This window comes from Pholis gunnellus (genome assembly GCF_910591455.1).
Source record: "Pholis gunnellus genome assembly, chromosome: 2".
In the NCBI taxonomy this organism is placed as follows: domain Eukaryota; kingdom Metazoa; phylum Chordata; class Actinopteri; order Perciformes; family Pholidae; genus Pholis; species Pholis gunnellus.
In genome coordinates this window covers 17,695,834-17,715,802 of record NC_136536.1, presented here as the reverse complement: position 1 = coordinate 17,715,802, position 19,969 = coordinate 17,695,834, and the positions used below count along the sequence as shown (strand labels likewise).

Here is a 19,969-nt window from a genome sequence, read left to right as displayed (position 1 = left end):
ACACACACTCTGATCAGATTTACTCTTGCTGACATGACCTTGTATATAATTCAGTTTGTACACTAATCTGTCTCTAATTGATGTCGTTGTCACTGAAGAGACGTAGTAGAACTGAAAGCAGTTTCACTGACAGTGAAAGCATGGACAGTTTGAGTTTTGGCCTTTTTTTTATTTTCAGACTTGAAAACCCTTAACCTTCAGTCTTCAGGGAGGTCAGACATCACATGCTGATAGTAGCCAGACTCAGTTCAAACTCAGAACTCAGAAAAATGTCCATGCACCAAATATCTCAGGCAGAGATTTTGAGATTTTAAAATGTGTAAAATTATGCACAGGGCATTTATTATACTGTTTTATTGATGTGCTTGTATTTTCATTTGATGAAAGAAAACCTATGAGATCGTAAAAGTGAAATTAGCCTCTTTGCGACCAACCACACTTAGGGAGAGAGTTTCTAGACTGAGAATAAATACTTCAGGGTGACGATAGAAAATAATATTTCATGGAGCAGACGTTTGTGGTTATTGCTTTGTTTGGGAGCAGACAGTAACAGCATTGCTGAATTTGGATATAAAGTAAATACTAAGCATTTCTATCAACTTCTATACGATGCCCTGCTCAGTAGTTGCACATTAGTAGTTAAAAAGAGAAGATTGTCCAGAGTAATCTGCAGCTTTTTCACATGATTTATCATATATTCTCAAATTGTGATTTAACTTAAAGAAACTATACGCTCAATCACATTTAGACTTTATATCATGATTATAATCTCCTAGTCAGTTTTCACTGACCTGACTGAGCATGTCCTTTTTAAGGTGCATCCATGCCTTTAAAGTGTTCACCTCTTTCTTCTACACTCATACAGTCGATTCATATCGGTCTCTTATGGGATTATGAGCTGATCAGCAGTGTATGTTAGTCGGCCAGCGGTCAAAGGGGCCGTCATAAGTCTACTAAATCACTAACCGGCTTAACAGGATATTAATCATTTTCCACTCAGCACAGGAAAGGGAGGAAGTGGAGGAAAATAAGAACTGATAGAAGAGAGAAGACAGAGAGGAAAACCAGAATGGGAAACGTAGGAGGAGACTGAGACAGTTAAGTAGACCGATTTAGTAATCTGAGAGTAATGGAGAAATGACTGGACACATGGGAGCAACAAACAAAACAAAAGCTCACAAACAAGAAAACTGCAGGTCTTCATAATCCATTTTAAATTGCTTCTTGCATGTTATATTTGGGATGACTTGCTAGCATGTTAATCTGGTTCTGTGTTTGTGTTTCTGTCCTTTTGTTGAGAGTAGTTGTCTTTATGTTAAACAAGATTACACAACAATAGGGCACATTCCTTTTTTATTTTGAATTCATTTGTATGTAAGTTACATATTTAAAAAATCAATTGGGTGGAAACTGATGGAAATAAAACAATATCGCAAAACTCTCGCAATATTGCAATTGCATCTAGACAATTTGCACAATTTGAGAGTAGTTTTTTAATCTATTTATTTATTTACTTACTTATTTTTTGATTTACACCTAATTGAAAGTAAATCGGATATAGAGCATCTCTCAGCATCAACATGGACAAACGGACAGACAGATAAACAGATAGATAGATAGATATATAAACAGATAGATAGATAGATAGATAAACAGATAGATAGATAGATAGATAGATAGATAGATAGATAGATAGATAGATAGATAGATAGATAAACAGATAGATAGATAGATAGATAAACAGATAGATAGATCGATAGATAGATAGATAGATAGATAGATAGATAGATAGATAGATAGATAGATAGATAGATAAACAGATAGATAGATAGATAGATAAACAGATAGATAGATCGATAGATAGATAGATAGATAAACAGATAGATAGATAGATAGATAAACAGATAGATAGATCGATAGATAGATAGATAGATAGATAGATAAACAGATAGATAGATAGATAGATAGATAGATAGATAGATAGATAGATAGATAGATAGATAGATAGATAGATAGATAGATAGATGGGTGAAAGGATGGAATTTAAAGCTCCTGCCCTGCATCTCTCTCTTTCCCCCTCTTTCTCTGCAACCTCCGCTCATTTACTGACGACTAATCCAGTGCCCAGATTAATCGCTCAACCTCCACACACACACAACTCGGACACACACAACGCGGACACACACAACTCTCTCTTCTTGCACACTCAGCCCCTCACACTCACACACAATCTCTTATATAAAATAAAACACATACTCAAATACGCAGTAGCTCAGTACACACTGACGGTGACATTTTGTCACTGAAAACACTTACGAGTTCAACAACAGCCATAAATGATTGTTCTACTCGTGTGAATGGGATGAAAATTCTTATGTAAAACAGAGAAGCAGAACCGGCGCTCGGCAAAAAGGCTTGAAAGATGCAGATTGAAATGTGTTGAGTTTTATCAACTCGAGGTCAAATATATTTTACATTACTGCAGACATGTTTTTGAAATCACCCCACACATTGTTAGATTACTTTCATACTATTCATTCATCCGTCATGTTCAGCAAAAATGTCATCAAATCACAGTGAACATTTTGTTATTCTTACATTATTGTTCCGAGTATGTGTTCTTTGTGTGGTAATCCCGTTGGTGAGCTCGGTAATGTAAAGTAATTCATGTTTAATAGGCTAAAACATAGAAAAGCACCAGTGTATGTCAATTTAAAAGCTGTGGCATGAAATCTACTAAGCTGAGCAGCAAACACCAGACTCCACAAATTACTTAATAACTTGGAGTATTGCTAGTCCTCACAAGTTTCTACTATGTGAAGACTTATTGTGTCCCCCAAGTTGTCTATTTCTCCTCCTCTGTCCCATTTTTTTGCTATGAGGGAGCCGATGAACCAACACCTACATGCTCTCTAAAAAAGGAAGCAGTGGTTGTGGAAATACTACTGTGGTGAGAGAAAACCCGTGTTCCCAGAACTTGAATGAGTTGTTTTTTAAAATAACTTATGGCGTCTCTAGAATATATGTTGTAAATGTTCTGTAAATGTATAATAAGTCACACACAACTATGTTTGCTTACATAGCAACACATTGATGTGGCACATTTAGCTTTACTGCGTGTTAGGAACACAGTGAGGGTGGACAGAGCAGAAATGGATTATGCCGCAGGAGTGGTTGGAGAAGTTGCTATGGACACTGATACACTGAAATACTGGCTTTGAGTGGAGCCTCACTTAACCATGTTTCCTATAAATGGCTATTAGACCAAAGTATCACTTTTTCAAATTTGAGCAGAATTTGAGCACAATGTTGCAAAGCATTTTAAAACCATGTTGAGGGAGAAGAATTTATTTCCACCTGAAGTCTTTTGCCTGAAATGAACTCTTTCACACATTCAGGCTGCCATCAAATGTTCACCTGCCAAAGAGCACATTCATGAACTGGACGAAATATTATATATGAGATCAAATTCTGTGCTCCATAACCTCGTAAACTACCAGTACTTTGTAAAACAACGGTATAACAACAACCACAATGACATGAGGAGGCTTAAATATAAATATTACGATAGTATGTAAAACAATACACCTTTGATGAAATATTTACGGTGACCAAATAAATTGTTAGCAAAGTGAAAATATAAATTAATGATTAACTACAGATGATTAGACACCTCATCTCTGAAAGCAGAAAAGAGCAGTGTGTCATGTGACTCCAGAGCTGCAAAAAGCTGCACAAACATTCACACACACACACACACACACACACACACACACACACTGTACATTATGCAGTCAGTGATGACTTGGACAGCGTGAATAATCCCCATCTGTTGAGGGAACATGCTACGCTTCTGTGTCCGTCTCGCACGATAACACACACATACACGTACAAATCCTCTATGAAGCTAAAAAGCTCCCTTGCCAGCCTCAAAGAAAAAAGCTAATGTTTGCACTGCATGACAAAGTTTTCTGATGACATTGCTACACCAAAAATGATATTGCCCTTTTGGCAATACAATCTGCGGTGAAATGGTTTTTGGTGAAGTGAATGAACCCACATATCTACTCGAGCACAAGCTTTCCTTGTAGATATATTTCATCTTAATTCTCGGTCTAATTTAAACACGTGCCTAAAATGTATTCATCATTTTTTCATTCTGATTATTTTGCTATGACTACAAAGTCAAACATCTAGCTGTAGACTTGCTGGGTTTAAGTTACTACTTCATAACAATTGGAACAATGATGTCACGGTTAAAAGAATCCAACGCTGACTGTCGGTTGTAAACGGGAGCGGTCCCGTGACAAAGTCTCACATTGTGTTGACTATCAAACCACCCAAACAACAATAAGAAAACCGAATAATAAACCGTTGGCTAATAAGCTACATGCTGATGATATAAATCTTTGTCAAAAACCTGATTTGCGTGTAATACCGCGTTCATGTGATATTGTTCAGACCGTAATTACGAGCAGCCAAGGGGGAAGAAATGTCCGTCTGCATTTTTATTCTGATTTGGAGTTATGCTGGCAACCAATCTGACCAAACTCTTTATTTGACAGGTTACAGTAGGAAAAGCACAGGCGTAAATAATTGAATTAATGCTAACAGGCCTGCTAAGGTGACAATTGACAATAAGGTTTTTTGAGCAGTTTCCAGAACTGAAGCCCTCACAATACAAGCGCCAACAAATGCAATTCTTGCAAGGAATCTCCAAATGTTTTTGATTCCAAATCACAGGACGACTGTTCTGTGGTGTTCCTTTTGGTCTTTGTGTGTTAATCTGGTATAGTGGAAGAATTTTTTATCATTCTCATCAATTCACGTGTGGTAAAACAATTGTAAAATCTAGAACCAAATCTTCTGTTGTCTGCCCTTTTGCACGGATTTTAATTCATTAATTAATATTTTTTACAACTTGACACACAATACTGAGCTGTCAAATATCTAAACATCTGTGAGTCTCTTAGGGTTGAACTGCTTGCTTTGTTGTAGATCTCAACAGGAACATCATTTGAGTGTAATGTGTAATCAAATCTGAGTTACATTCACACATTGCATTGTATTCAACGGTAATAATTGTTACGTTGTCAGTAGTTTGATGCTGTCAGATTACACGGTCATTTTGGCACCAAAACAAACTGCGTTTCATCTCTCACTGCCTTTCTGTCTTTTCAACTCAGTGCTGCTCTCACACCATGGGGAGCTGCTGTGACACACAGGGGGATGACCTGCTGGGTGTGTGTAGTGTGTGTGTGTGTGCGTGTGTGTGTGTGCACCAGTAATTGTGTGCGTCAAAAACACAATGAAACCCGACACAGCCATCCAAATATTGCCGGGAAAACCCTCTGACGCAGTCCACACATCAAGCCAATCACACTCATGCAAAGGTGTTGAGTCTCGCCTTTGTGTGTCATCTGATGACAAATAGTGGCACGAGCAACTAGCAGCACAGTGCAAGTGTGAACAAACTAAACTATGGCTTGATACCACTAAAGTAACAAGACATGACGGCATCTCTTTTATCCAAACTAATTTAAGTGCTGTGGCACAGTGACGTGCAACACCAAGCCTGCTCTGAATGTTGCCACTGCTAAGCTAAACTAAACTACTCTTAGAGATATTACAGGTTATATAAATTGCAGTGTGTTCTTTTTACGATCAAATTCAGCTCAACACACACTTTCCGGTGACAGAAAATACATATTTTTGGCCAATGTGTAACGTCTGACCCCTAAACCAAACCCATGAAATCACTATAACATGCTGATCTGTACCATCACTCAGTAGGCTATTTCCACAGCAGGGATATACACATGGCATTAGCATTTAATAATGGAAGAATAATATACTTCAGCGAACCCCAGTTTCTCCATTTCATGCCCAAGCCTTGTTTCTGTATTTTCCAGCACCACTCACCAGTTCTTGGTTGGTAGAGTTGGAGTCGTCTCCGGGGAAAGGGATGTAGATGGCTAAGGCCACACAGTTGGCAAAAATAGACAGCAGTATAAAGATATCAAACGGTCTGGAAAAGAAACTGTTAAGGACATTAATCAAATACATAGTGGTATTAGGATTTTGGAAGTTACTGAATCCTTGGACATAGCAGGGCATGTAAGTTGCTGAAGCTAATAACTTATTTATTTATGCGCTTATTTATATTGTGTATTTTAAGCTATACATTCATTCATAAAACTCTCAACCATTCATCCGCTGAGCTATGAGGCAATCTATCCATACAAACAAACATAACCCCAAGCATCTGCCATCCATCCATATAACCAGAGCCTCTGTCTCTGTGCTGAAGGATACTTCCACTCCACCAGGCTGATGCAGGCCCTGCGGATCGGGTTGTTGAGGGTGAGGCAGAACAGAGCTCTGGGTGGCCTGCTGTTGGTAGATCCTCCCTGCTTTTTGCTTTTGGCGTACTGCTGCCTCTTCCTCTGCGCCAGTGAGCCCACAGGAGCTGGTCCCGTGGTGCAAACTGTGGGCTGTGAACTCAAGTCAGGCTTTGCGACATCGCCCTGCGCTTGGCGAGCAGCACTAATGGCGGCATGCCAAGCGAGAACCGGGCTGACACCGGAACCAGTGCCACCGGAGTCCTGAATGCCACTGTTGGCCCCAAATAGGCCACAAGACGAGCCGACGGGCTTGCCGGTGCTAGTCGGGGCATGCAGGGCCTCGGGGGGATGGAGCTGGTGCAGACAGGTTTGGCTTTCTGACCAGAGAGCTGAGGTGTGAGTGGTCCTTTTGTTGCTGGCATACTGTGCCCCTGGAGGAAGAGGGTGCGATCAGACACAAAATGGTCATGACATTTAGAGACTGTAAGTTTGAGTATAAACAAAAACATGTGCAAACATCATGTTCCCTGATGCAACATTGGGGAACATGATGTTTGCCCCCACCCCCCTCCCCCACACCGTTTCCACTGTTTCATTTTTGATGCAACCACAGGGGGGCACCAAATTCTATGCATAGCAGCTTTAACATTAACAACTCAAAATTGTCATATCATTTTAGAATAAGCCAATAGGGATGTAATAATACATTAATATCCATAAAGAGCACTTAAAATAAGGGGGGAAATGCTTTTAAAGAAGAGGTCTGCAATATAAAGTGCAATAGCGTGTCATAGCGTTGCATATATGCTATATGTCCAGACTGGAACATTTTACAAAAAAAAATGCTCATGCAACTAGGTGCTTTTTTCAATAATGAAAGAGAAAAGGAAGCAAAGAAACAAACATTGATGAGTCTGACTTTCACGAAACAGATTGCGCAATTGCTGTGAGTTAAGTGATGACGTGTATTTCAGTTTTGAATGTGATCTTATTTCTGTGAGCAGAGAAGTGACAGAATTGAATTTGAGCAAACTGGAAAAAATATAAAGACCTTCTATTAGGGGACTGGAGATTCTATTCTTTTCATTTTTGCAGATAAGAGCAGTGTAATTTCACATTAAAGCACTGCCATGTACAACTTTAATACGTGCTGAAAATGTATGTGACTGTCCACTGGTACAAATGAAGATGAAAACTGAACTTAAAGGAAAAGATTCAACAATAACCTGGGCAGAAAAGTTAGAGGACGAAGAATAACAAGAACCAGAACGAGAATAAGAAGAGGATTGTTTTGAAAGCGTAAAAGAGGGAGAGAGCAGGACAGACTGCCTTAATGAGAGAGACAGAGAGTCATTAAAATCAATGCAAACCTCGAGTGAAAAAGACAGTGCCCTTGACACATTCACTTTGGTTCACTGCAGCTCTACAGCAGAAACAGTCACAGCTAACTATTGTGTTCAACTAGAAGAGCTCTCACACTGAGATGACCTAATCTAAAACACTGAGTATTCATCAGGATAACTCTTAAGACTGAGTGAGAGGGGGAAAGACACGTAGAGAGAAAGATGACTGAAGCCACTCGTGAAGAACTATAGGAGGGTGATTAAATGGTCAATACACCAAAACAAATCAGAGACATAAAAGATATTGTTTACAGAAGGTTGCCACTGACTCTTGAATCTTAGATCTGTTCCCTGAATTCGAATGATTTGCTCTTTTTTTTTTTACTGCATTTGTAAAAAGCTATTTCAACAGAAATTCACTAGTTGTCATCTGAATGAGTTACTACAGGACCCTCCTCATTCCAGGACACAACACCACCACAGGTGCAAAATAAGAAGAGCAACCTGTTATTTAAAGATGAACACAGCTTCTCTGATCTGGGGTGTGCCAGGAATAACCAGCAGCTCTGCTGGACTTCGCACATACAGTATGTCACACGCTGCTGGATAACAACTGTTGACTCCCTGCTGTTGTTCTCAACTTTAATTTGACCTGTGGAAGAGCACTTCTTGAACGTGGAACTGATTTTAAACTAACGCGATTCACCCCACGCGAAAAGTTTATTTAGCGTCTCTCAGTTCATTGTGGAGGGCGCACACATCCCAAGCATCCTCCCCAAGCTGTCACATAGATCTAAAACGCACAGTTGGCCATAAAGAGACCGAACGTGGTCAACCATTTTTCATTGAACTACAGCAGCAACTCGATTCCCAATGGATTTGATGACATTACAATCACGCAGCCTATAACAAGCGCTCACAATGTCAATACCCTATTACATCTGTGTTCCCAAATAAATTGGAGAAAAAATCCTCGACACAGACACGAATTAGATCATGAAACCACACAGAATGAACAGGCATCCAGAGGATAAACCAAACGAGCGCTCTCGCCCCCTCTCTCGCAGCGCTCCAACTCTCCTACTGCGCTCCACGCACAGTGATTTACCTTCAGACTGTTCATCTGCTTCTTGCATCCTCGAATCCACATTGAAAATGTCCGTTTTATGTCCAACTCATCGTTGGAAGAAAAACATCCAAAGGTGTCGACGCGTGAGCCTGAACCGAGCCGTCAACCTGAATTATAAAATATTTTCCGAGCGCAAACCCTGAGAGGAGCGCCAAACATTTTCGCCACATCCGGGTGCCCGCCTGCAGATTCACGGCGGATCCGAGGGGACGCGCTGACAGCAGCAATCAATCCAACTACCGTCAATTATTATCTGGACTCAAGTTACAGCAATCTACAGTATTGCCTGCTGGAATCACATCCGAACTGGATATGCACCTGTTGCTGCCCACTAAACGTCAAAAGCGCTTATTAAACATCTCAACTCAAGAATAAAGTCTGGCAGGATTGCCAAATGTTTTCAGACAGACACAGGTCATTATTTATGCTTTAAACAGAAATCATCAATAGAATGGATGTCATGCGACTAAAGAAAGAAATTATTCTTCATGAAGACTGGGCAGATGACAACAAACAACCAGTAAAGACAACAATAAGTCAGTATCTAATTAGATAGTTGCATAAATCGTATAGGCCTACAATAAATTAAGCAACATGTGCCACTGGGACACAAACACACAGAGAGAAGCCCACAGAGTAAGGCCTTGTCTCAAAAACAACAACTAAACAACATGTGTTTAATCCGCCTAATGCATATTTATGTCAATGTTTAACTGCAATGCTTTGCAGTCATAGCAATGGGTATAACTCATTAGAATTCTAAATCATTCAGATCAGTGGAGTCGCTGTAAATCACTCTAGCTTTCCCCTGTCAGTGTTTTCTGGATAACAAGATAAACACCATGCCCTCATCCCATTGAGGTCTATGCTATATTCAGGGTCCTTGGACTTACCCCTCGGGGGTCTTCCCTTTATAATGAACGGCATTCTGTCACCTGGCTCTTCTCTGGGGCCTCATTGCGCCGTTTTCTGCCCTCACTCCGCAGTGATTGGAGAGGAAATGAGTTGTCGGAGCTGTGCTGGAAGGTTACTAGATTGGATTACCTGTGCCTGTGTGGAGGATAACAGTTTCATGGTAGCGCGTAATCCTCCGATTCTAATCCCTGTGCCAATGTTCCCTCAACAGAGGCAGGTGGGGTATGTAGCTGCAACTCAACTGGACCAAATGACCGAGCAGAGAATTGTATGTTTATCTTTGGAAGTTATATAGTATGGTTTTAAGTATACTACTGAGTTATTACATTTAGGCTATTTTTTTCCCCACTAGACCGATTTGGCATTTTCGCATGCGTAAAACAAAAAAGTAAATACTTAACACATATGCAAATAACTGGCACAAATGTTCCCACAGAGATTGGACTCAAACATTGCAGCGCAGTCCTGTGGTGTTTATATGGCATGAAGATACTGGCAACATTTGCATAAAGATAGGCCTACATGGCCTTAAATTGTTAAAAGAAATATATCAGTCCTTGATTCACTTTATTGTTTTGAAAGTCAAACGTGTCTAATATTAATCACAACTATATTTTATGATTACAGTGTAATGATTGTCTTCTTAAATAATAATATTTATTTTCTGAATTGTGCAGCTAGTTTTTAATTTAATTAAATTTATAATCATCGCCAAGTTTGCACCTTAAAACGAAGATTTTTAATTATCAATTGTATTTATTTAGTTTATTTGTAATATAACCTGTTTAATTTGAGAAAGCAGGCAGGCAAAAGTCTTATTTTACACTGCAGATTAAACTCTGCGGAATAAATAAATCTCTGTAAAACTTTTTGAGAGCCATGATTTCCGGGGACAGCGGAAGTTATAACTGTGTCTTCAGAAATCCGTCCGTGCTGGAGCAACAATCACATCCAAGATGGAGACCGTTAATGCTGGACAAATGATGAGCCTAGCAGCTCTACAGAGACAAGACCCGTACATAAACAAACTGCTCGACGTTACCGGCCAGGTGGCTCTCTACAACTTCAACTCCAAAACCAACGAATGGGTACGTTTGTGAACAGATCCGAGACAGCTTCTTGGATAGCCTTCATACGTATGCTACGGATGCTAGTATGTATGCTAACGCTAGCTCCATGATAAAAACATTCGTAAACACTAAGAAATGTGTTGGTATTTGTCAAACTGTCACATATAGTCACAAGCATACTGTTCTCAAGTGTCATTCTGTTAATGTTTCCAATGCTTTATTGTCAATAGGTCATAGTTATCTAACGCTATGTTGTGAAGTTAGCTTGTGACGTTCGTTGCTATTATTCAGCACGTTTTGGATTAGCGGTTGTTGTTGTTTACACATAATGTCACATATCGTTTCAGGAGAAGACCGACATCGAGGGTACCCTGTTTGTTTATGCGAGGTAAGCATATCACGTGTGAATGATGTTAATTATTAAACACGACCACCATGAATGTTGTTTACTTGTTAAGACTCAACGTGCGTTTCTTTGCGCTGCCACTTTATCCTGCGCACACGTGTAGGCCGCAGTCTGTGTAAACAAACATTTACTGCGGTCCGTTTAGAGACTTATCTGATTTCTTTTTTATTGCAGCCTTTTTCACACAGTGGTTCTTTATTAGACTCCATGTACTTTTATATGACCACAGTTTTGACATTTAAGTTGTTTGTTACACTAAATGATGAATATTTACTAGGTGATAACTTGTATTCATATTTGTTTGCCTTTACATTCAGTTATGTTTGGCTTGATTTAAATAAATAGCCATCTTTAAGGTAACTTATGATACACATATGACAAAATAATGCATCAGTTAGTTATAGAACTAATTTAATTGATTTATCAATAGTGTTATTTGTCAGTATCTGTCATTCATATACATTTTTAAAGTGATATATTGATTCAAGATTACGTTATTTTAAAATATATTGATTTAGATTAATGTATCTCAAAGAAATGCAAGTCTAGAAGGTTTGCTAGTCAAGTCATGAGAGAGGTGTCGTACAGTGTGACCGGGGATGTTTTGTACTGCCAGAGAATTATCTTACAGTGTTTGTTATCTTTGCCCATCTAAGGTCTGCCTCGCCTCACCATGGCTTCATCATCATGAACCGACTGAGCACAGAGAACCTGGTGGAGCCGATCAACAAAGACCTGGAGTTCCAACTGCAGGACCCCTTCCTTCTCTATAGGAACGGCAACTGTGAGTATTTTGTAGACTTGAAGCTCAAACAAGCTAAAAGAGTAGATGTCATACACAGTACTGACATATTGATAAGAGATTATTATTCAATGTAGAGGATCCACCGCCTCCCATGAGACGCTTCTGTATCACAGAAGGTTCTGTCAAGGAAATGTACACATTGTGCATATGTCCTGCTAGGAGACAGCTGTTGGTGTTATTAACATTCAGTATCACAAACGAAGGGAATATAATGGTACCTCTGAAAATGCCGAATAAATAACTCCCCAGCGTTCTCTGGAACATCTCTTTTCCCTTCCGCTTGAAGTCATTTTGGCGTCTTGGAGTCTCATTTATCAAGAAAACTTCTTCCGAAGCGTTTTCTCCGCTCATGGCCTCACACCAGCCTGCCAGACGGCAACAGTTTCAGCTCGGTTTGGCCTCAGTCAATGTCATTCTGCATGCGGGGCAACAGCCAGAAATCTGTTTGATTATAAATCTGACTACTTCTAAATATACATTTAACTATTTAAGTTGTGTTATTACTGATTGCATTGCCAACGCTGCAGTCAGACTCCTTCTGGAAACGGTTCTGCAGGAAGTACGGTGAAACGAAAAGAGCGATGAAATGCCTCAGATCTTGAGAAAGTAACTGACGGCGCTGCCACCAAGGTAATCTATTAGAAGTCTGAACAGGAGTTTCATTAAGGCAATGAATAAGGAATTAGACTGTTTTCCCATTTGTTTGCTGATAAGAAAAAACAACATGGCCAGGGTCAACGTCAGAGTAGACTGCTCCCCTTTCGGACTTGGTTTGCCCATCAGCCTGCCTGGTATGGAAGACATGATACAATTTCTTGTTAGTATTCAGGCCAGAGCAGCTTCTCTGGTGGCTTCACTTGAGTCCAAGTGCTCTTGTTAGCATTTTTATTCCTGAGACTGGGTTGAGTTGTAGGGTACAGTTAAAATACTGGTTGATTATATTCCTCAGGCTTTGTTGGAGACGCTTCAAGCCTCTGGCAGCGGTCCGTCACCTGGAGGACAGGTCGGAATGAATTTTCTCTGGTCGTGTGTCCTCCCCTGGTTGTTTTTTTATTCCATTGGCTGGTTTTGACTGCAGACTCCGGTTCTCTTCAGTCCATTAGTGCTCTTCAGTAATGCAACTTACTGGCTGAGGATCCTTTTGGTAGATTTCAGACGTTAATTGGTCATCATGTAGAGCCTGTCTTGGTGATTGCGCTCCTGTGAAGTTGTGAAATGTCTTCAAAATGGTTTAAAGACTCCTCCCTCTGCGTCGAAGACGGAACGAAGAAGGCTAAGCACCAAGAAGATTGTAGTTTGATTAAAACGTCCAACACGTGGAGGATAGATTATCCAGAGAGATGTTGATCATTCATGGTTGTTTGGGTCTTGATCCTCTTTGAGTGCTGGTGAACTTGCTGCCTGAGTGTACTCAGACTCAGAGAATGCTGTGTACTTTGGACACACACCTGTTTACATCTCTCCATATTCCCCTTGGTGGCAGTTGATGCTGCAGGGAGGCAAACACTCAGGTTGCTAGGTTACCTCAGCCTCTAGAGGGACCTTCTATACGCCAGTATTTCATCACACACACACACACACGCACACACACACGCGCGCGCACACACGCAATGTAGAATTAACTAGTTATTGTTTCAGCAAAGACTGCTGACATAGAGTTTGTGTTTATTTTTACATTTCATTGTGCAACAAGTAGTCAGTTCCCTTTGGGTGCTGGTATTATAATAATAATAATAATAATAATAATAATAATAAAAATACCTCAATCCTGAGGTCCAGTAGGCCAGGGCAATAACCTTTGGTGTAATTGTATTGTGGTGATATGATCATATTTTGTTGTGCAAAATGTAAAACCTCAAAATGAGTTATTTTGGTTTGTTCTTTGTGGGAGGAGCTTTGTCTAATGTAATGCTGTCTCCACTACGCATTGTGATATATAGCATTTGTGATTTTCTTTGCAGTGGGTATCTACAGTATTTGGTTCTATGACAAGAGGGACTGTCAACGCATCGCTCAGCTGATGGTCAAGTAAGTAGCCGTTCATCTGTTTACTGTATCCGTGTCGGGAGAAGATGGAACGGTACACTAATAGCTCTTCAGAGTTCTTCACCCGTTAGGTGTTTGCTTAAGAAGCAGCTCTACTCTCATCACATGGAGCTTTTAAATAGTTAGGTGTGTACGCTATATGTCACGCTTTAACTCTTCCCCAGGATTGTGAAACAAGAGGCAGACCATGCCCAGAGAGATTCGCCAGAGAGGGCAGTGCCAGCGAGGACCAATGGTGTCGCAGAACCGCGGCCCATCGACATCCTGGAACTGCTCAGCAAAGCCAAGGAGGAATACCAGAGAGTGAGGAGGCAAACACACGCACCATGTTGTTTATGTTCTTAGACGAGCAAACGTTGCGTTTAGCCTCTTGTGTATTATTTTAGTACTGGCATTTGGTTTGATACAGAACCATTAATTGTTACTGCAGATTATACAAAAACATGACCTTGGATCACAGGCTGTACATGGCTTGAGTTAAAATGCAGCATTTGTAGTTTTCAGTCTCCATATTTATCCTCTTTTAGAAATAGCTTGTTGAAAACACCATTTCATTCCTCAGGCTCAGGCGGGTGAAACAGATGTGTCTGCAGAGCCTAATGGGAAAGCAGCAATCAACGCCACAGTGCATGCGCACAGCACAGCACATCCTGAAAAGGTACGTACTTTACACAAACATCTATGCAGAGATTTGATATTGATTCATTTATCCTGTTAAGTCCTACATACAGAGACTGGAGGATGTTTTAATTGAGTATTTGGCTGCAGACTGCAGCTGTTGGTTACGTAGGTTATGTTGCAAACAGTCATCCAACCTTCAGGTTTTATATGAGGCACAGGTCTGACTTAAACAATTTTTGGACAATTGAGTTTGACAAATTTCATGAGAGCAGAAAAGGCAGCATTTTGACACAATAATATGCTAAATGCATTATTCTCTTTATTTTCATGCTGACAGCTGTTAATGGATAGGTTTTCTGTCGACGACTGTTTCCCAGCACAGCTCACACATTTGTTCTTTTGACCCACCAGAGCTCCCATACAATGGTGAAGCAGATCACAGTCGAGGAGCTCTTTGGCTCGTCGTTGCCCAAGGACCCCCCTCTACCCACCATGCTGGCACAGAAAACCGCCGCTGCCTCCAGCGACAGTGACCCCTCCACCACTTACCTCCGCAACCAGTCTTATCCCACTCCAGCCCACCAAAACCCGCACTTCCCTCCCCATCTCTCAGCCCAAGACCATGGGTCAAGTCAGCGGCAGCAAGTCCCTTGCCTGCTCCCAGCTCCGTACGTGCTACACCCCAGCCCTGTTTTCCAGTCAGTGGTCCCGAGGTCTGACCCCCAACCCCGGTGTTCAGTCTCCCCTCTTATGGTGCTCCCAGCTGGCTCAGAGCCTCGTGCTGCTCTCCCTGCAGCACCGTCGGCAGCTCCTACGGCATTTTTAGGACAGGAGATACTCAACTCTCTCAAAGCGGCAGTGCCTTCTGTGAATTCGGACATCCACAAACCCATCCTCGCACCCAACTTCCTGCCAAGCACGTTGTTCCCTCCCCACAGCTTCCAAGAGCTCGTGGGGAAACCCCTTCTCCAGCACAGCAGTGAGATGGATGTTTTCTCTCAGCCTCCAAACCTGATCATACCAATGTCTGTGAGTTCAATGGTTTTCTTTGCAGCAGTTTTTCTGTTTACTGATCTCAACCTCATCAGGGTCATCAGTATAACGCAGCACATTTGATTATAATCTGACATATTCTTTGTTCCTGTGCTCCCTTGAACCTCTCCGTCTTTCTTTTTCTATTCTCAGGCTGTCTCCATGAGTCCAGGTCTTGCTGCTCCAGTGCTGCCGATTTCTGTGCTTCTCTCCCCCAGCGCCTTCCTGCAGTCCGTCAATAGGACCACAGCAGCAGCGTCGGTGGTCCCACCTGCCTCCGCCGAGCCCTCCTGCGCCTCTGTAGGAGCTTTAGAGCCTCCACATGCAGCCTGCAGCAAAACACAGCTGCAGGACACTCTAATCCACCTCATTAAGGTACACAAAGGGCTTAGAATACATTAAAGCAGTGCTGTTGGCCTGTTAGAGTGTAGAAGCTGTTCTTACTTAACCATTACAATTTCAAAATGTAAAAACTTTAGTGTAAAGTTAAAGGGTTGGTTCACGCAAATTACAAAAACATGACATCCTGGTCTAATTTGAGGGTGTGGAACCCTCCAGGGTACCGAGGACCCTTTGAGGAATGATTCAGCTTTATTCCTAAATAGTGCGGTAGTTCCTTTTGGCAAAGCAGTCCGTGCTCCAGAGCTCGTACTCTCCGATAGTTCAGGAACTTTCAGGGTGGAGTGTTTCGGTGCAGATAGTTGCCGATTGGTCAAACACAAGCCCGGGGCCAGCTACAACTTGGATACATCTTCATTCCCAAAATAAGAAAGCTCAGTGTGCAATTAGTACCACTGTTGGGAAGAGGGGTAGACATTTCTTGATGTATATTTAGCATAAATACTAAGTTAGTCTTAAAAAAGAGCAAGATAAAGAAATAGACAAAGAGGGTGCAAATGAAAAAGGGGGAGCTGCGGTCGAGCGAGAATCGTGAAAAAAGGAGCAACAAGAGAACAAAGCCAGTGATGTAAAGAAAAAGGATTCATTGCGGTTACATTCTAAAGCTGAAATAAATAACCATCAAACACGCAACAGATCTGCTTTGGAGGCCGACCCCTCTTTTTAAATCCTTTATGACATCCACTCAAACATCAGTTGCTCAATGGTAAATACAAACTACAACATGACAACTGTGTGTGTGGTGTTGTTGTTTTTTACGTGTGAAAATGGTGTATAAAATGCCCCTGTCCTTTTTTTAAACACGTTCTTTCATCAGATTTGATAAACCTTGATGTGCTCTGCAGATTAGGTGGAAACTCAAACAGAACTGCTTAAAAAGGACTTTTAGTTCCTGGTTTGGTTCCTCTGGTTCCATAATTCCTGGAAAGTCAAGTTCCATAGAGCGCCGTCTTTCTGCTCTGCTCACATTATTGAAACATTTTAATAATGCAATAGTAACTTGTCTTTGCATAAATACTATCCATGTTGCTAGTTGGGTAATCTACAGACTACAGTTTGTATTGGAACTCCTTTTTGCTGAAGAACTGGTTCCAAAGAAAACAATTGACGACGTCGTGTTGATAATAAACTGATTCCCTAATTCTGAAAAGATATGCTGCTGTTCAGTTTTTAGTGCTTAAACGTTTTGTTATTTCAGAAGTCTATTTCCGACATATTAACGGTTTTACAATCCGTTATGTTTCCAATGAAGTGGTAGAATTCCAGTGAGCGTCGTCTTACTGTCTGTATGCACACACAGGTGTAGTTTGTTCATTCCTCTGTCGTTTACTTCCTCCCGGTCTAGAACAACCCAGACTTCCTTGGCGCCATTCATGATGCTTACCTGCAGAGTTTGTCCAAGGACCTCAGCAACATGAAGCTATAGTCAACGACCACCATCACCACTGTCACTTTCAGTGCTGCCCCTCCCCCGTGATCTTTGAGGAATCCAGATGTGAATGGGACTTAAAGGAAGTGCAGATAACAGGTTCTCGACACACTGCACACCACAACTCTTCAAAACTGATCTACGGCCTATTAGAACATGCAGCGCGTCTGGTGTCCCGGCTACCTGCGGTACCTCGGATCAACTTTTTGTTTGCTTTGTCGAACCAGAACTACTGTGGGAGAGAAGGCTAGAAGGACGAGATCAAATGTCCCGGTGTGGCCTTGAGCTTTTATTTTTTACTTTATAAATATAATACAACAGTTGGCCGCGTACTGGTGACGTTGAGCTGTTGCTGTCACTTTTCACCTTGTGAAAGACGATGTCGCAGATTGAACTTTTGTGGGAATCAAAGGCGCTGCTTCTCTTACTCGTCTCACACGTTTGGACTTCTCGCAGTGCGAGAGGATGGGAACAGTGATGAAGACTGCTTGATTAAGAGAAGGACCTCTGAACTGTTGTGGGGGTCTTTGCAGACAAACTGTCTCTCTGTGTGGACTACTCGTTTTTCTCCTTTACCTTCTCCCTCCAAGTAATGCGAACAGACATCACAGTTATTGTGGACTTTTTGTCTCTCTTTTTTTTCAACCCTTGTCCAAGGAAGATGAAGTACATTCGGTATTGTTTGGAGAAGCACTTGCAGCTCAATCTGGGAATAATTTCCTCTCTGCTGCTTTTTAAATGCTGTGTTACAGACTGTGACATGTTCCTAAAAACACAGAGACGAACGCACAAACCAGCTCCCACGCTCCCGGTCCTTTCTCCACTTTCCTCCCTTATTCCTTGCTCGTGCTCCTTGTCTGTGTCGTTCATTTCTCCTCCACCAGCTGAGCTCGGTACGCGATGTTCTTTGAGGGGAACGTGCAACAGACGACAGTCGCGTTGCTTTTAGGGACACCAGCGTTTTGGGATACTTTTAGGACGGTACAGTATAGCTAAACTTATCTGAACCTCCGGATTCTGGTTCTGCAACAATGTATCATTTAAATCTATTGATTTTGAATCATTAACATGCCCACCTTTAATATTACATTTCTTAAATAGGGAGCTGATGACTGGTAGCTTTACTATGTGTAAAACCAGTTTATACGAAAACAAACTAATGATGTGAAATATAAACTACCGCCATTCCCCTTTTCCAGAACACCGTTAAGTCAGAAGTCACGAAGACTGAAAGACAAACTTTTCTTTTTTTTTTCATTTTCAAATTTTGCAGTAAAATGTTACTGCAGCACAGAACTGTAAACCCTGCCGACCCCAGTGGGAACAGAAGCTCATCTGTCTCCTCATCATGTGCAACACTGAGAGGCTAGTTTATGCTTTTCGTGGACAAAGGAAACTAATCCAATGTACATCAGAAAATCAGATTTCAAAGATTTAGGGAAGAAAGGTTTATTATGTGTCTCGTGCTAATAGGTTTCATTTACCCTGTTGTCACAAAATGTTCGGCACATACTAGATCATTAAAACAGTATAACGATGTAAAAGCGCGGACATTTAGGTTTACGTTTGTTCAGTGATGTTTGATGTCGATAGTGAGCTCATGGGCGATGTGGCTTATTTTTCACGCGTTACTTTCCAGATACTAAAATTCTAGAAGCACTCAAAGTACCAAGTCACTCCAGAAGGCAACCTTAGCAGAATACTTTTTTAGGTTTAACAAACAGATTATTGCTCTTTTTGAATGTTTTCTTGCAGAATGTCATGTAATCAACATTTGGAAATAGCAGAGGGACTGATGTGAATCTCTGCATAGACACCCGTCTCGATAGTGACACTACAACTTTGCATTATGTTCTGCTATTTGAATGTATTGAATTACTCGCAGTATATATGTGCCCGTCTTGTTTTCTTCAAGTTGAACAGGCTTTCAGTACCAACTGTTAATCATGGGTTTTTTTTCCTTTTTGATTTTTGCAAAAAATTAAATCGCAAACAGGACAGCGAGCAAATCAGATCATTTGTACACTTTCTTTGCCCTGTTTATAATCTTTCCAACACTTCTGCCATGTGTTGGTTAAATAAACGCACAAAGGAAGAATGTTTGAAATGTAGAGTGGTTTTTTTTAATCCGGGGCATATATTTAAGATTTTAAGGTTTTTGTTATGATTTGATGTAATTTAATCTTATTGGCCAGAGATATAATTTGGGGAAAGTCTTTGCAAGTTATAATAATTGTTTAAGACTGTTGTCACTGTATATAATTTGGTTTCTTTTGACTATTTTGTGATAATAAAAAAAATTGAAATGGAGTTGTCTGTTTTTGTTTGCTGCTGTGTTTCTGTCAGCCATGAAACTAACTAAGCTTTAAAGATTAAACAGGATTGTGATTTTTTTATTTTTTTTATTTTATGTTTTGAAGCGGACAGTGA

The 19,969-nt window shown here is 40.8% G+C and overlaps 2 protein-coding genes across 2 annotated transcripts in view; one reads left to right on the top strand and one right to left on the bottom strand.

The window, feature by feature from the left end:
- Positions 1-8,823, bottom strand: part of cacna1db (calcium channel, voltage-dependent, L type, alpha 1D subunit, b) — a gene marked incomplete at both ends in the record, with an annotated part of 68,765 nt that extends 59,942 nt beyond the window's left edge. Inside the window, 3 exons of the mRNA XM_079166981.1 lie at positions 5,923-6,028; positions 6,316-6,775; positions 8,796-8,823. Coding sequence (XP_079023107.1) covers positions 5,923-6,028; positions 6,316-6,775; positions 8,796-8,823 — 594 coding nt within the window. The remainder of the gene's footprint in view (positions 1-5,922; positions 6,029-6,315; positions 6,776-8,795) is intronic.
- Positions 8,824-10,648: 1,825 nt separating this feature from the next.
- dcp1a (decapping mRNA 1A) lies at positions 10,649-19,849 on the top strand. Its single transcript, XM_079180225.1, has 9 exons — positions 10,649-10,819; positions 11,149-11,189; positions 11,864-11,991; positions 13,974-14,040; positions 14,223-14,361; positions 14,621-14,716; positions 15,091-15,708; positions 15,865-16,086; positions 17,456-19,849. Exons 1-9 carry the CDS (start codon positions 10,688-10,690, stop codon positions 17,534-17,536), a joined length of 1,524 nt encoding a protein of 507 aa, XP_079036351.1. The 5' UTR covers positions 10,649-10,687; the 3' UTR covers positions 17,537-19,849.
- Positions 19,850-19,969: the final 120 nt, after the last annotated feature.

Bases quoted from the DNA above. Each gene is read 5' to 3' on its own strand.
- dcp1a (XM_079180225.1), top strand. From the start codon at position 10,688: ATGGAGACCGTTAATGCTGGACAAATGATGAGCCTAGCAGCTCTACAG. The intron at 10,820-11,148 runs GTACGTTTGTGA...ATATCGTTTCAG, and splicing joins ACTCCAAAACCAACGAATGG to GAGAAGACCGACATCGAGGG. The intron at 11,992-13,973 runs GTGAGTATTTTG...TTTTCTTTGCAG, and splicing joins TCTCTATAGGAACGGCAACT to TGGGTATCTACAGTATTTGG.